Genomic DNA, 14,478 nt, shown 5'->3' on the forward strand with positions numbered 1-14,478 from the left:
ACAGTGCTGTGATAAATCTTGTGGCACCCTCGGACTGGAAGAGCTCTTTCTGCTCTTTTTGAGTTGCAAACTCCTGAGTTCTGTGGGATCACTGGATGGAAAGTAGGACCTCCATTTTCTGTTTCAGATTACACAATAACATAGTCTCTCTGAACCAGCACGCCATGTCTATCCATGGATTTAAAAGCAGTCAGGCAAATGTGTCAGATGCCAATACTCTGTATATTTTCTTCTGTGTTTTTTTTAAATCACGTTTCACCTAATGCTGGACACTTCCCTCCCTTACCAACACCAATTTAAAGCCAAAACATGATGTGTGGTCAGTTTTCTTAGTGCCAGAGGAAGCAAGTGCCTTTCTTTATGGTACATCTGCAGAAATCAACCTTGTGTCTGGAAGATTCCTTTGAGGAACAGCCCTCTTCCCAGCAAAGGGTTAGAGGGTTTGCTAAGCACATTTATTTTACCCAGATGAAGCCAGGCTTGTGCAATAGGATGGTGTGTGTCCTTGCACTCTTTTCCCTGCTTCCCCCTGACCTTAGAACCTACCTATCAGTTTCTCCTCGGTTTTTGCAGATGGGAAGCAGTCACTATGATACATAAAAGCCATAAGCTGGGACACTCAAATATAAGGAAAAACTACTTTACTGTAAGGGTGGTGGAGCCCTGGCCCAGGCTGCCCAGGGAGGGTGTGGAGGCTTTCTCTTGAGGTTTCCAAACCCACTTGGACGCGTTCCTGTGCCCCCTGATCGAGGGGAACCTGCTTTAGCAGGAGGTTTTGCTGGGTGAGGTCTAGAGGTCCCTTTCAGCCCCTACCATTGTGTGATTCTGTGATACCAGCTTTTTTTCTTCCTGTAGCTTACTGGCACTTGGGCAGAGGAACGAGGCTCACCACCATGGGGATGACTGCTGAGGCAGCTCAATGTTTTGTAGACATCAGAGAGTCCATATGGAGACATGAAGTGCAGCACAGACAGCACTGCCAGAGACTGCACTTGGTGAAGTCTCCAGCAATGAGGATGCTTCCCACTGCTTTCCAGGAGGAGCAGATCCTGGTTATTGGCCATGTTTTCTGGCCAAGGGCAGCCAAGTTGGCAGGCAGGGATGAGTCAGGAAGTGCCCTGGGTGCAGCAGCAGCTCCAGCTCTGCCAGCTGCAGCCTCCAGTGCTTCTCCTTCCTCTGGGCTTGTGGTTAGCACAGGATCTCCCTCACCCCAGCCCAACCACAGCCCCTGCAATGTGCCCTCCTCCAGACCAATGCTTTGATGAGCCAGTCTTGGTGGCTCTTCATTTTTTATGACAAATGGCTCTTAAACAGATGATACTTCAAAGGGGGTTTTATTGCCAAATCTCAAAAGCTCTTTACAAGCTGAAGACGAAGTGCTGCCTTTTCACGGGCTGCAGCAGCTGCTTTTCAGATAGTCATCCACATTTGCTTGCTTTCAAACTTACTTCCTTCCTGTCACAGACACGTAACTCGGTGGCACAGCCCAAAACACACTAACATCCCAGTGCTCAGTGCCCACAGGGTTCTCAGGCACAACTCCCCCCGCCAGCCTTAGTGCACCCAGAAATTAGATGTAAGTTTTCAAGAGAGTTTTTTTGAAAGTGCATGGTGGCAGGATGTACACTGAAGAGAGGAGTTCCTATAGAAGGTCAGAGCAGACCAGGGTCTTGTCTCTGACTCTGACCAGCACTGCCATTTTCAGAGGAGCATGTCAACATACCCCAGAAGGCAGTTTCCAGCTATACACAGGGCCTGGCTCATGACCAGAAGAACACGTGAGAAAACTGCAGAAGGAAGATGACGTGTTTTTTTTTTCCTGCAAAGGCCAGGTGAATCAGGCTTACAGCCAGGCTGGACATTTTAGGATGAAGTTGCTAACCCTATTAGAAAAAAAAAAATAGTTAAATCAAAGAGTCTCTATCATAGCGTTTTCAGCAGTAGAGTTACTGGGTGCTACAGAGATTCTACTTAAGTTATACCTATTTACAAATCATAATACAAATCTAGTAAGTTCTGTTAGTACAGCAAATACCATCATTAGCTGTAGCTTGTAAAATGATTGAAGTTGCCCATTTCCTAACAGATGCAGCGTTTGTTACCTGTTAGGATTCCTACCCATGGGTATTCAGTAACGTCAGACATTTATTCATTAGAATATTCAGTATAATATAAAAATATACAGTAAATATAAGCACTTCCTGTAGGTTTGGCTGTAAGAGATAGGGTTGTCTGGGTGTTTTCATCAGCACTTTGCCAGATGGATATCCACACACCTGCTAGAGCAGAAGCGTTTGGATACAAACTAGAGGACTGAGCTATCCCAGAAGCTGTTCCCTTCCCCCTGGGTTTTCAGTTCCAGGCTTTGATTTGCCTATCCTGGAGCCCTGCCCTGCCTTCAGCTTTGGGATATGAACCTGTACCCAGAGTTTGCTCTGCTTTGTGTATATTCCCGTTATTGTGAACTGGGGTTTTTTTCTTCCCCATCTAATTTCTCTCTTGTTATAGAACTGCACCTTGAAAAAGCTTGCCTGCTCTCTGAAGCTGATGTCTCTTGACTTCCAGTGCACACCAGGTTCTGACAGCTCACATTCATACCACACAGTGTTCGGTAAACAAAAGTGCACATGCAGGAAAATACATTTAGATAGCAGATAGGCACTGAATATTGTCTGTGTTATTAGCCCTTGTCCTAAGTGTGTCTAGACAGGTGAATAAGACTCACAGTTCACATTGAATTTACAGCAGCAAAATGACACGGATCCAGAGTTTGCTCCAGGCTCTGTGCCTCAGACTGGGCTTAGGACGTAGGAATCTTTTTGTCTCAAAGCAAAGCTTTTTGGCCTCTGAGCCCTGAGTGTTTGACTGTGTGGAACCTTCCACGTGAGAGAACAAGACGTGAGTTCCCTTGCTGTATCTGTGGCTGCCTTCAAGAGGGGGAGAGGCCCCTGAAACCAAGGCAGAAGCATCAGTTCTAGTCATTACCTGTTCTGCTGGCTCCAGATGGTGAAAAACAGGTTATTTGAAGCCCAAACCAAACATTTCCATGAACATACCTGAAGTGCCAACTGCCTAGCCTAAGAAGAGGCTCAGATGAAGCTTTACTGGGCTGCTGCTATGGCAGGTGTTAGCAGCCTGCTGCAGCCTTGTGGAACCTGGGAAATGATAAAAGAGTGCACAGAAGGGGAAAAAAATGGGTGAGCTAAGAGGGCAGTGCTGGCAAATCAGAGAAGAGAGCTTAGGTTGCATGTCACTCCTTACAACCAGATGGGGAAGATTGCCCTTCCCAGGGCTGGAGCAAAGAACCCCTTCAGGCTGTCAAGGTTCTCCTCAGAGCAACTCTGGAGCAGAGGGTAGGGGAGGAGACCCAGCTCAGGTAGGGAGCTACACAGCAGAGATGCAAAGACATGATTTTATCACAGCTGTAATCACTAGGACCATGAGAATCATGGCTGATTTCAGCAGGTGGGCAGGGAAGCTGTGCAAATTGCACCTCAGCTTTCTCCAGTGCATTCCTCAGATCCTTCTGTAGCAATGCATTTTGATTTTCATATACTTAGACCACTGGGCCCAGCCTCAAAACTGTGTGTGCAAAATGCTTTTCCTTCCACAAACTCCAATCACAGATGTCTGTGCCAAATGGTGGCTCTCAGGCTAGCCTGAGAGAGACCTGTTCAATAAAGGGGATCTCCTCCAGACCTGCTGCCTGATGTGCATGCTCCTGTCAGTTAACATCCCAAGACAACAAGGACAAAAAGCCTGCAGCTGAGAGAACACAGTCCTGATGCTTCTTAGTGACAGCTCTCCTAGGAAGGTCTTGGGGATCTGGACGCATGTTCTCTGATCACCTCGTTGTTCCCAGCGTCAAGCAATGGATCCAGAGTTCCCAGATAGGTATGGACCTCAATAATCAGTGTGTTGTGCTGCTAGTAGACACTTCCTCAAAGGCCTCAAGTGTAACCTGCTCTTTGCCTCAATTGATGGAACAGGAACAATTAATACTTGCCTGGCAATGATGCAGTAAGATTCATGTTTGCTTACACAACATTTAGCACACGGAGAGCTCTGCATAGCCAGACTCAGTGCCTTCATGCAGCTGCTCCAGATCTGAGGACACTACTTGTAGAAAGGAATTGGCCCGTTTTGTGTGCCTCTGTGTGAGGTCAGTAACTGTGGATGTGGTTTTATGAGTGCCTTTGGAGAGGATTAAACCATTTATCTTTACATTCCTAGATGTCACCGGGCCAGGTGGTCTGGGAAACCTTGCCAGCAAGCAAATGACTGACTACATTTATCCTTAAATGATTTAACTGGGAAAACCAGATAGGTGCCAGTGTAATCTGGTATCTGCTTGTCTGTAAAGAAAGACAGAGGCTTTTGCTAGAAGAGACATTCTGCTCCTTTCAAAAATCTGGCTTGCTTTGATTACCAGTAATTTTTAAGGCCTGATCCACTGAAAGGACTTTGGACAGAGTCCTTCAAGAGTATTCATTCACATTTTTGAAACTGTCCTGAAACCTTCTGCTGTGCTAAGAGGATTAGAATGGGACTGGTATGTACAAGGTGAAGAAAGAGAGAAAGATGCTATAACTGAAAGCTCAGTTCTGTCTCATAAACATGGTGTGTGCACAGCAAAACACCACCTTTTAAACACTGGCCTAGCAACAGTACAAATCATAAACAGCAAATGTTTAGCTTGAAAGAAGTCTCTTTTTGAAGAGTATGTCAGGGAGCACTTCTCCTATAAAGAGTCACTAGATCCTTTTGCTTTTCTTTCTGTTTCTGTGTGGCTTCTTTTTTCAGTTCTCCAAGACCTTTGATTTCTTGCAGAACTTGTGTAGCTTGCCGAAGCTGTTCCACTGCCTCATTGAGCAATGTCTCTGCCATCACTGGGGGTCCATTCCCCTCCTGGGCCTGTTCCAACCCTTCACGTAAAACCTTCTGCAGAAGTTTTTCTGCCTTTTCCCTTTCGTTAGCAACTTTCTCCTCCATTTGAGCTAAGCATTGATGGGAATCCTTCAGGAAAGCTGGAAGTGCTCTCTTTGTGGTTTTGGAATCGGACAGCAAATCTCCCAGAGAAGAACTGCGAAGTTTGAGATGTGAAGTGCCTTCTACAGACTCTTTCTTCTCAGTGGTTGCTTTTACAGTCTCATCATCTGTTTCTGTAGCTAAGGAAGTCTCTGTCTCTTCTGCTGAAGTTTGCTGTTCCTTCTCAGCAGAGCTTCTCCCATTTCCTTCTTCGGTTTCAGCTGCTGGGGATGTGAGCTCTGTGAGCTCTGTGAGCTCTCCGTTCACCGGGGCCTTGGAGCTGCCAGACTCCAGATCTTCCCAGCCCCCAGCTGCCAAGTTGTCATGGCTGGAGCTCATTGTGGCTAGCATTTTTTCTGACAGAACCTTAGGAGGAACAGGAGGCTTGGTCACATCTGAGGCAGCAATCTCAGCAAGGTTGTCTTTGCTACTTTCTCCTGATGATTTCAAGTCTTCTGTGTTTGTAGGCTCAGGGACTGTTTGGTCCCAAGCTACTTTTAGCTTGTCTGGAACACTCTTAGGAAGGGGTACTGGAGCTTTTGCTATGCCCCAGTTGCTGACTTCAGTGAGATTCTCTTTGTTCTCCTCACTTGGTGTTTGGGATCCTTCCATACTCTCCTCTGGGCTTACAGAGTCCTCTTCCTTGGCATTTACATTGTCCTTTGATGCTAGGCCTTCCATAAGCTTCTTATCTGGAGGCAACGGAGGAGACAGAGGTCTTTTATGTTCCTGGTCAGGGACATCATTCTCTGCATCTTGATTTTCCTTCATGCCAGTGGGTTTTGTAGGTGGCATAGGTGGCTTTGGAGTTTCCTTCTGTGGTGGTACATCATCACTTTCGCTGATAGTGGAACCAAAGTTTGGTGGTCCGTTGTCTACTATATCCAGGTCGAGTCGCAGAATACCGTCTGATGTAGACTTGGCAGCCTGAAAAACAAGAGAGAAGTTTTTCGTTATCTCTTTTAACCATCACTCCTGTGCTCCATCCTTTAAAGTTCAATTAAACTGCAAGACCCAGTGTGGCAAATGAGGGGTTGCTGCTTCACACATCCACTCTGTTTAATCCACTCTGTTTATACTTAAATCTATCAAAACTGCAAGAAGAATCTGACTGAAAATGAAACAAGTGCTCTGAAGAGCAGCTTTTTCTATAGCTCAAGATGAATCTGCAGAGCCTCCACTTCTTCCATGCAGCATCCCCCTGTGCTACCCTTCAACAGCCAGTGGCCAGCTTTACCAGTGTCAATGTGACAAGGGAAACCCAATGTGATCTACTGTACTAAAACGTAATGAGCCATGACAATCACAAGTCATAAACATTTCACCCAACAAAGAAGAAACCTGGGTCAAGTCATGTACATGGCAGCAAATCTTGAATGCACCAAGTCCAGCACTTCCATGCCCCTGCATAGCTCTGCTTTTTCCCCAGGCCTGCACCTTCTGTGAGCTTCATGAGTGTTTTGCTGCCAAGTTATTTTCTGCCTGACAGTGCAGCAAGTTGCACGACACTATCAAAGCCAATAACCATAAGCAGGCAAGAATTAGGACAAAAGCACGGAACTTATCTTATTACTTTCTTTGAGAAGAACAGCTCAAGTCCTGTGCCACAATAGCCCCGTTTCTTGGTTTTCCTGTCAGTGCTGTGGTCAGCTGTGCCATATTTTAGTTCTTTATCTGCCCTCTTCATTTACAAGGTGCCTGCCCAAAGCACACCTGCTTTCTGCATTTGAGCCTCTCATATTTTCACTCGAAGATATAAACCAAGTTGATCTTTAGATCACTCAGCCAGGGGCACTACTACAACACCATTGCCTTCTACTTGCTTCCTCCAACCTGATGCCATCCTTGTCTTACCAGGGCCAAGCCTCAGTGGGTTAAACCTCCTTCAAACCACAGGCTGCGTGCAAATCACTCTAGCAGGGGGAGTTTCCTAAAAAGGATGGACTTAGTAAAGACTTTGCAGCTTGTAAGCTCAGTGCCCCAAAGGGAGAAACGTGGTGACAGTTCCTGTGTGAAGGAACCCAAAACCACACGAAGCTGTAGCTGCAGCTAGGGCCAAACTCCTGCAGTGCAAAGAGTTTCGTTTAAAGTCTCTCTTTGCCTTTACAGCCCAGCAGAAAGATGGGGGCAAGCTGCATCCTGGCAGCTTGGCCCTGACCCAGCCTCACCTGGCCTGCTTCGACACTGAAAATCATCATTCACCCCATTTCCTTCACAGTACTACAGCCAGCAGCCGTGATACACATCTTTCTGCAGGCTCTGTCATCCTCTCCCTTTCCCCTCATTCCTGCTTCTGAATTTGTAAGCTAGTTTCCCCTGAATTTGGCTGAAGCTGAGAGGCCTTATGGATATTACTGTTGAAGGTATCTCCTGAAAGCAGCAAGCTGAGTAGGTGAGAGGCGTCTTGTTAGTGCCTAGCGAAGGGCTTCCTACCTTACCAAACCCATATTAGGCAACAGGGAATCCACACTTCATTGCTGCTGTGACTTTTGGCATGTTTTCTTCTGCGGTTTTCTGGAGGAGTGGATGGGAATCTATGATTCATTCCCATGCATCTCCCCAGACGAGACATTCTCCCCCTATTTCTATGCAAAGCAAGAAGTCTCAGGGCATCTCATTTTCTGCACGAGGGTCATCTGAGTGCTGTGCAGACACATAAGTCAGAGTCTTAGAAGTTTGAAGAAAGCAGGTTTGATTTAAAAACCTTCCTTGCTTGAGATGAATGCTCTGCTAAAATATCAATCTGTCTGTGGAACTTTTGTCATAAATCCCCACAAATCAAAGATTAGTAAAAACCTCTCCTATGGAAATGAACTGCAGTTTTATTTGGTGGTGTTTTTGCCTTTCTCTAAGTGACAGATCCAGAAAATCAGTTAAGAGTAGACAAGCTAGTCCATAAAACTGCCTGGAAGAAGAATGTATTCTGTTTCAGAACGAAGGAAAGGCTTGGAAGCTTGAAAGCTTGTCTGCTTTTTGCAGTTTGCTTAATAAAAAAATACAGCTTCTCCCCACAGACTGAGCAGCTCTTCTACCTTTAGCCCACTGTAGCTATAAAATCATCGCTTCTTATAAAAGAAATATAGGAGCTTCAGTCTCTTCTGATTACAGTGAAATTCTAGTGGCTCTCACCAGATGCTGAAGCAGTTAGGCAAAGCTAAATGTATCGTAACGAGTTACAGCAGCTACAGGTCTGTTGGAACCTGGAGCTTCATTAGAGTGGTGTTGGCTCAGTCTTTCCCACAGGGAGCTCATTCCCCTGTCAGCTTTCTCTGGGCTGTCTGTACCTGGGGTTTTCCCTGGGGAAGTGGAAGGAGCAGCTTTTGGTGATTCCAGCTGGGGAAATGGCTCATCCCAGGGTGGGTGTGCCTACCTCCTTTAGGTGATTTCTCGTCGGTGGCCTGCGTCCATGGGTCATTTTCACTCTGTCCCGAGTTACATGGTCCAAGGAAAGGCTCTCATCTACTTTAACCTTTGAAAGGGGGAAGAAAAGGGAAAGGAAAAAAGAAGAGGGGCATTAAATTCTCAAGAGATCACAGAATCTTAAGGGTTGGAAGGGACATTCCCACCATCACACATGAAGAGATGCAGCACTTGGATTAATATTGCACCATGATGCTTTGGCCTCAGACCCTAATTCCAGGCTGCCTGCAAAGCCCCTGCATGCACGTGATGGGGATTTAAGGTGCCTGTCCTATACAGAGCTGTGTTTATCTTACAGACACTCCAAAGTAAAGCATCCAACCTTCAGAGGTCTGCAGTAGCTAATCTCCCCTCTACCTGAGGGGCAAGGAGGAAAGGACACAAGGGAACTCTGCTGTCCTCGCTGCAGCTGAGGCTTGGACTGGCTCCTGCAGAGCACAGCACTAAGATTGCTGTTGCCATCTTAGAGGTGAAAGCTCATTAATTACTGTGACCTGACTGTGAACTGTCTCAGCAGTGCTTCGTTATAGGCCTTCACCTCCACAGCTCTAATGCCTGCAGGATGCTGAAGAGGAGGTGTGAGCAACGACCTGGATTAATTGTGACTCTAGCTGAATTAACAAATTTATTTCCTGGAATCAGATGAGAAATCCTCTGCCTCCCACATGTGAGAAGGAAGGTCCCAGCCCCCTGGCAGGTATTGCTCTGGGCTGGCTCTGTGACTGCTGTGATGGCTGAGGGCTGACATCTGCTCCATGCAAAGGGGCAGCACCAGAGACTGGGGATGCTGGAATGGCAGCGTGTGCCTTGGTTCACTAGCCTTTGTACCACAAGTTATACAATAAGAAAGCTGGTGAGGGTGAAAGAGGGATTTAAAGGGAAAAATGGGTCTCAATCCCTGGCTGATATAGCAAAGCAGTTTTACAGCTCTTTCAGTGAAGAAACAGCTAATCCAAGCCAGCTGAGGGCTTGACCCGTTAGCTTGTGCTTGCTCAGTGCAGAAACACCTTAAATCTGAGGTCTGATCCTTACTGGAATGAATTAGAATTAGAGGCTGGTTCCTCTGAGAACCCAGATCCTCCTAAGGAGGATAACCCCAGGCCCTAGGGCAGTGACCTGAGATCCCACCTTGCTGTGCTGCTGAGGGGGTGTGCAGCATTCACTGCCCCTCAGCAAGGGCTGAGCAGCATTGCATTGCAGGACACGAGAGCAGACCTGGCTGCTAAGCTCTCTGCTGACGAGTTTTCTTTTCTCAGGCTGCTGCTGGTCCCACCTGGTCCCGTTCACTCCATGTGCTGCATCCCACTTGGTCCAAGGGCACAAGGAACTGCTACATCTCACTACTAGCAAACTCCTGAAACCATTTGCCTTGGCAAAAAAAAAACCCAAAAAGGAGTGTGTGTCAGCCTCTTCTGCTTCTGCTGAATAAAAGCAAAGCCCAAGCTCTAAGAGGTTGCATCTCTAGCACCTCTATGTGCAGCACTTAGCCCTCTTCTCTAAACTTTTAGTCATATTTTTGGTTTTCTTGACAAAGAGATCTTGCTGATTGCTTTGTCTCCTTCTTTCCCTGCCCATTTCTTCTTGAGTCATTCCTGTGATGGTGGTTTTGTACACTTCCTTTCAGTTACTGAAACAACTGCAGAATAGATGCTGTTCCTTTATCTTAGTTCAGGGCTGATTTACAAGCTAAGAGGGAGTAGGGCAAAGCTAGTCAGGCTCTAGGCTGTGCCATTTTCATCCTTCCCTCTGTGTAGCAGGATGGGAGGAGAATTTGGGAGTACAGGTGTGCTAGGGCCAGCTGAGAGGCAGGACTGAGTCACTTTAGATTTTTCCAGTCTTGAAGACTGAGCTATGTCCTTATCAAATACCTCTTATTTCCATACTGCTTTGTTGTTGAGGATCATGGCAGGGTGGGGAATATGAGCCTCTCCAGGGTGCAGCCTCAGCTTTAGACAACTCAGAGCTGCAGCTGCTTCTACTGGGAGAGAAGTCCCATGTACCCACTGATCCCAAACCCCCTGAAGCAACCAGACCACGTCCCACTGGCTTTGGTGAGCTCTTGCATCCTGTGGGCCTCTTGCTGAGATGTTAGCTCTCTGCAGCACAGACCATCCCTCTGGCACACCATCTAGTGAACCAGCTGCCCCTGCTCCCCACATCTAACCCCAGCCAGTAGAGAAGGAAAGGCAGCAGACATAGGATGCTGCAAAGGGCTCTCTACATGTTCTACCCTCTTGAGTTGGGAACTGAAGTGGCTAAAAGCTCCCAGGCTGTTGGGATGTGTTTGCCTTGAATATCATCCTTCCTTTGACTATGGCTGGAGGACAGGGAGCACAGGGGCCTCAGGCAAGTTCTCCTTTTAGCTAACAAAGCAGTGGATAAGAACTGACACAGAAATACAGGACTCTGAAAGCTGTTTGTCTTACCTCATCAAATACTTTGTTTTTGCCTCTGTTGATCCCTTCATTAAGAGCTTTTATCCACGATTCCTTTTCTTCCAAAGTCGCAGCTTGAAATTTGATATCATGAACCTGCAAGAGAAGAGAGACAATTTTGCCTCAGAATTCCTTCCTTGTCAGGACCAGAGCAGTAGAATCATAGATGGTAGGGGTTGGAAGGGACCTTTAGAGATCATCTAGTCCAACCCCCCTGCAGAAGCAGGGTCACCTAGATCAGTAGCACTCTGCTCTGTGTATCACTTCAGTTCCTATACAACATCCAGTTCCAGCCCATGTTTAAACTACAGATTCCTTTGTGCTTTGGCAAGTACTTCATAGCTCCCATGAGCAGGACTTTGTTATGTTGAACAGCTTGTTGCTGTAGGGTTGGTTTTTTTTTTTTTTGCAACTGGTAACTGAAGTAAGAAGAAAGTAAGAGTTTCTTCCTCCTGCAGAACTCTTGGAACAGCCCTCAAAGTAGAGGGGAGTTGTACAGCTAACAGTCCCACCGTGGAGAGGGTCAGACTGAAAATCCAAGTAATTTTGTGCTGTTTCAGAGGCAACAGAGCACTTTATCTCTGACTTCCCCCGCAGGCTCCAAGCAACGGGCTCTGCCTGCTTCCCTCTTCCTGCAGTACTGCAGAACTGATACAGGAATCCAGGGCTCTGACCTCGGCTGCACTGACCCCGACTCAGCCCAGCACAGACGTGATGAGGCACAAGGGCAATGTCAGGGATTAACCGTATCTTTTTGCAAATGAAGAAATACAGCAGTGAACACTACAGACACACTTTGGGGTCTGAATGTCCTACAAAGAAGGGGAGGGTGGGCCATACAAGAAGGAGCTGGCAAGAAGTATGGGACACAAATAAGTAGGGAGTGATAGGTGACTCTATGGCCTCTCCTCCAGCCAGCCAGCTCTCCCTTTCCTCCAGGGTAGTCCCATGGCTTTGCTCCACTTCAAATCTCTTCTTGACGACAGCAGGAACCATAGGTAGGGTATTATTTATTTCACTGCTGTGTTCTCTGAGCACCTCACCAGTACCAGGTGGCTTTGCTTCAGTGTACACTTCAGGTGAGAGGAACATCATTTTCACATTACAGGTGGCTCTATGGCAGACCAGCCTGGATCCAAATAGCTGCACGCTGCATGGGCACACAGAAATACTCCTGTGCTGCTCAATACTGAGCACTTAAAACCTAGACAATCCCTGGGGCAGTCCTAACCCAGCCCACTGCATGTTCCTCCTTATGACAGGGGCAGCACTTCTGAGTGAGCTGTCCCATTATGTGCCTAATCCTCCTAGGTCACTACATCTTGTTGCTTGCACTCTGCTGCAACTCTGCTGCATTCTATGCACTCTGCTGCATTCTATGCTCAAGCTTTGCTCTGGAAACACAATCCCCCAACAATCTCTTCTTTACTGTTTGTCCCTACAATATCTGGGAGCTTCACTTTACAGAGCTACTGAAATGACCCACCTCTTACAGATGGGGAAGTGAGCTACAGAGAGGCTCATTCAAAATATGTAATAGTGAGGTCTTGTTTGGCATGGGTTTTGGGATATTTAACATCCTCTAGGTATGCTGCACCTTCCCACTGCCTTCAAGAGCACATTTCACATTCTGAAATCTCAGCAGTGTCTGTATAAAATAAGGACTCTGTAAAATGAAGGTGATCAAGCTGATGGTGACTGACAGTTGAATGCTCTTGGCAGCTCCCTGTTTTGTTTCTGGCACAACAAAGCAGCAATTCTTTCGGGTCGCAGCAACTTGTGGAGGTACCACCAGAAACTCTGTAGAACTAAAGCCTGATCTCCTTACCCTTGCTCCTGTTTAGCTGGAAACCAACTGCCCTTCCCTTCTGCATTTATTCTTCACTGCAGTGCCACGGTTTTTCCTCTGCACACCACAATGACAAAGTGCCAGACTCACAAAGTGCCAGACTCTCACAACCAGCACAGCAAGCTGGGGAAATAACTTTTTAATTCTATTAGTTTGCACATAAGGTGACAGGACCACATGTCTTCCTGAGAGCTCAGAGGAGAGGTTAGGGCCTGAACCACAGCCTTCTGGAAAAAGAGCCCTTTGTCTGCCACACTAACCAGTGAACCTAAGGGAAGGCAAAGCTCCAAAGCAGAACAGCAGCCAGATTTTATTTTAGCCCAAGCAGGCTTGTTTTTCTGTGTGCTTAAAAACTTTTTGTTGTTGCTGTTTGGAAACGATTTTGCCCCAAAGCTTTGTGATTATAAAGGCTTATGAGAAAGCTCTACTTGTGAGCAGCTGAGCTGCTGCACTGCCTGGCAAAGACCTGGCAGCCTGCACCAGGGTTTAGAAATCTCCCTGTACACGTTGTTCAAGGGAGGGATTCCTGCTTTACTTCAAGCTTCCTCTTCCAATGCCACTTTCTGTGCCTCATTCTCGGCCCCAATAAAGCCTGGGAGACTGTGACTAAGTGCTGGTGTCAGCAGCCCTGAGGCAGGGCAGAGTGAGCCTCGGGGAATGGCTCATCCCTAATGAGGGAGGACAAGGAGCACACTGCGTGGGATCCTGCAGTGCCAGACTCATGCTGCTGCAGCCCTGCTCCCTGCCTGCCCAAGTCCTTGGGGCTGTGACACAGAGGAGCAGCCTCAACGCTTGAAGCAGATTCATCCCAAAGACAGTTGTCTGTCTTTGAAAACTTTCTTTTTTTTAAAGCACTACCCAGAGATACTGAGGAAAAGTCAGGCTGCTGGGGCTTGGGCTGCTGCCAGTCAGAGTCACACAGAATCCCAGCATGGTGGGGGTGGGAAGGGCCCTGCAGAGCTCCTCCAGCCCAGCCCCCTGCTAAAGCAGGTTCCCCTCGCTCAGGGGGCACAGGAACATGTCCAGGTGGGTTTGGAAACCTCCCAAGAAGGAGCCTCCACACCCTCCCTGGGCAGCCTGGGCCATGGCTCCCTCACCTCAGCACCAAACAAGGTTTTCCTCATGTTGCAGTGGAACTGTTTGTGTTCCAGCTTGTGCCCATTATCCCCTGTCATCTACCTGGGCACTAAAGAAAAAAGACCCATCCTCTAGCCACCCACCCTTTAGGTGCTACTAAGTGTTGATAAGGTCCCCCCTCAGTCTCCAGACACAAGACTCCAGATGAGGCCTCAGCAGGGCAGAACAGAGGCGGAGCAGAACCTCCCTCGACCTGCTGCCCACACTCTTCTCGATGCCTCCCAGGATGCCCTTGGCTTCTTACCCAGGAGGGCACATTGCTGGCTCATGTTTTGTGTGCTGTCAACCAGAACTCCCAGGTCCCTCCCTGCAGAGCCTCTTGTTGCCTTGCAGTCTCTTGTCTGTCTGCATTCATCTGTGTTCTCAGGCACAGCACTGGGGAGAGGAGGCTGACCCAAAGCAGAGTGGATGCTCTCTATAAAGCAGACAGCTACACAGGAGAAAAGCAGGAAGGAGCTGGAGGAGGTAGCCTCAATCCTGCCTGCCCCTGGGGCTCTGTCCACTAGTCTGAGACCCCCAGGTCCTCTACAAACAAGGAACAAATGACTTTACTTTGTCTGTCCTTTTATTTGTTTGGGTATTCACATCTATCAGCAGGTGCCCCTGAAG

General features: G+C 47.5%; 1 protein-coding gene across 1 annotated transcript in view; it reads right to left on the reverse strand.

Moving 5' to 3' along the window:
* Positions 1-1,318: 1,318 nt before the first annotated feature.
* PLEKHO2 (pleckstrin homology domain containing O2) overlaps positions 1,319-14,478 on the reverse strand; it is a 28,590-nt gene continuing 15,430 nt past the window's right edge. Inside the window, exons 4-6 of the mRNA XM_061999905.1 lie at positions 10,875-10,979; positions 8,399-8,497; positions 1,319-5,955 (exon numbers count right to left, since the gene is read on the reverse strand). Of these exons, the coding sequence (XP_061855889.1) occupies positions 4,726-5,955; positions 8,399-8,497; positions 10,875-10,979 (1,434 nt within the window). The 3' untranslated portion in view covers positions 1,319-4,725. The remainder of the gene's footprint in view (positions 5,956-8,398; positions 8,498-10,874; positions 10,980-14,478) is intronic.

This window comes from Colius striatus, chromosome 7, assembly GCF_028858725.1.
Source record: "Colius striatus isolate bColStr4 chromosome 7, bColStr4.1.hap1, whole genome shotgun sequence".
In the NCBI taxonomy this organism is placed as follows: Eukaryota; Metazoa; Chordata; class Aves; order Coliiformes; family Coliidae; genus Colius; species Colius striatus.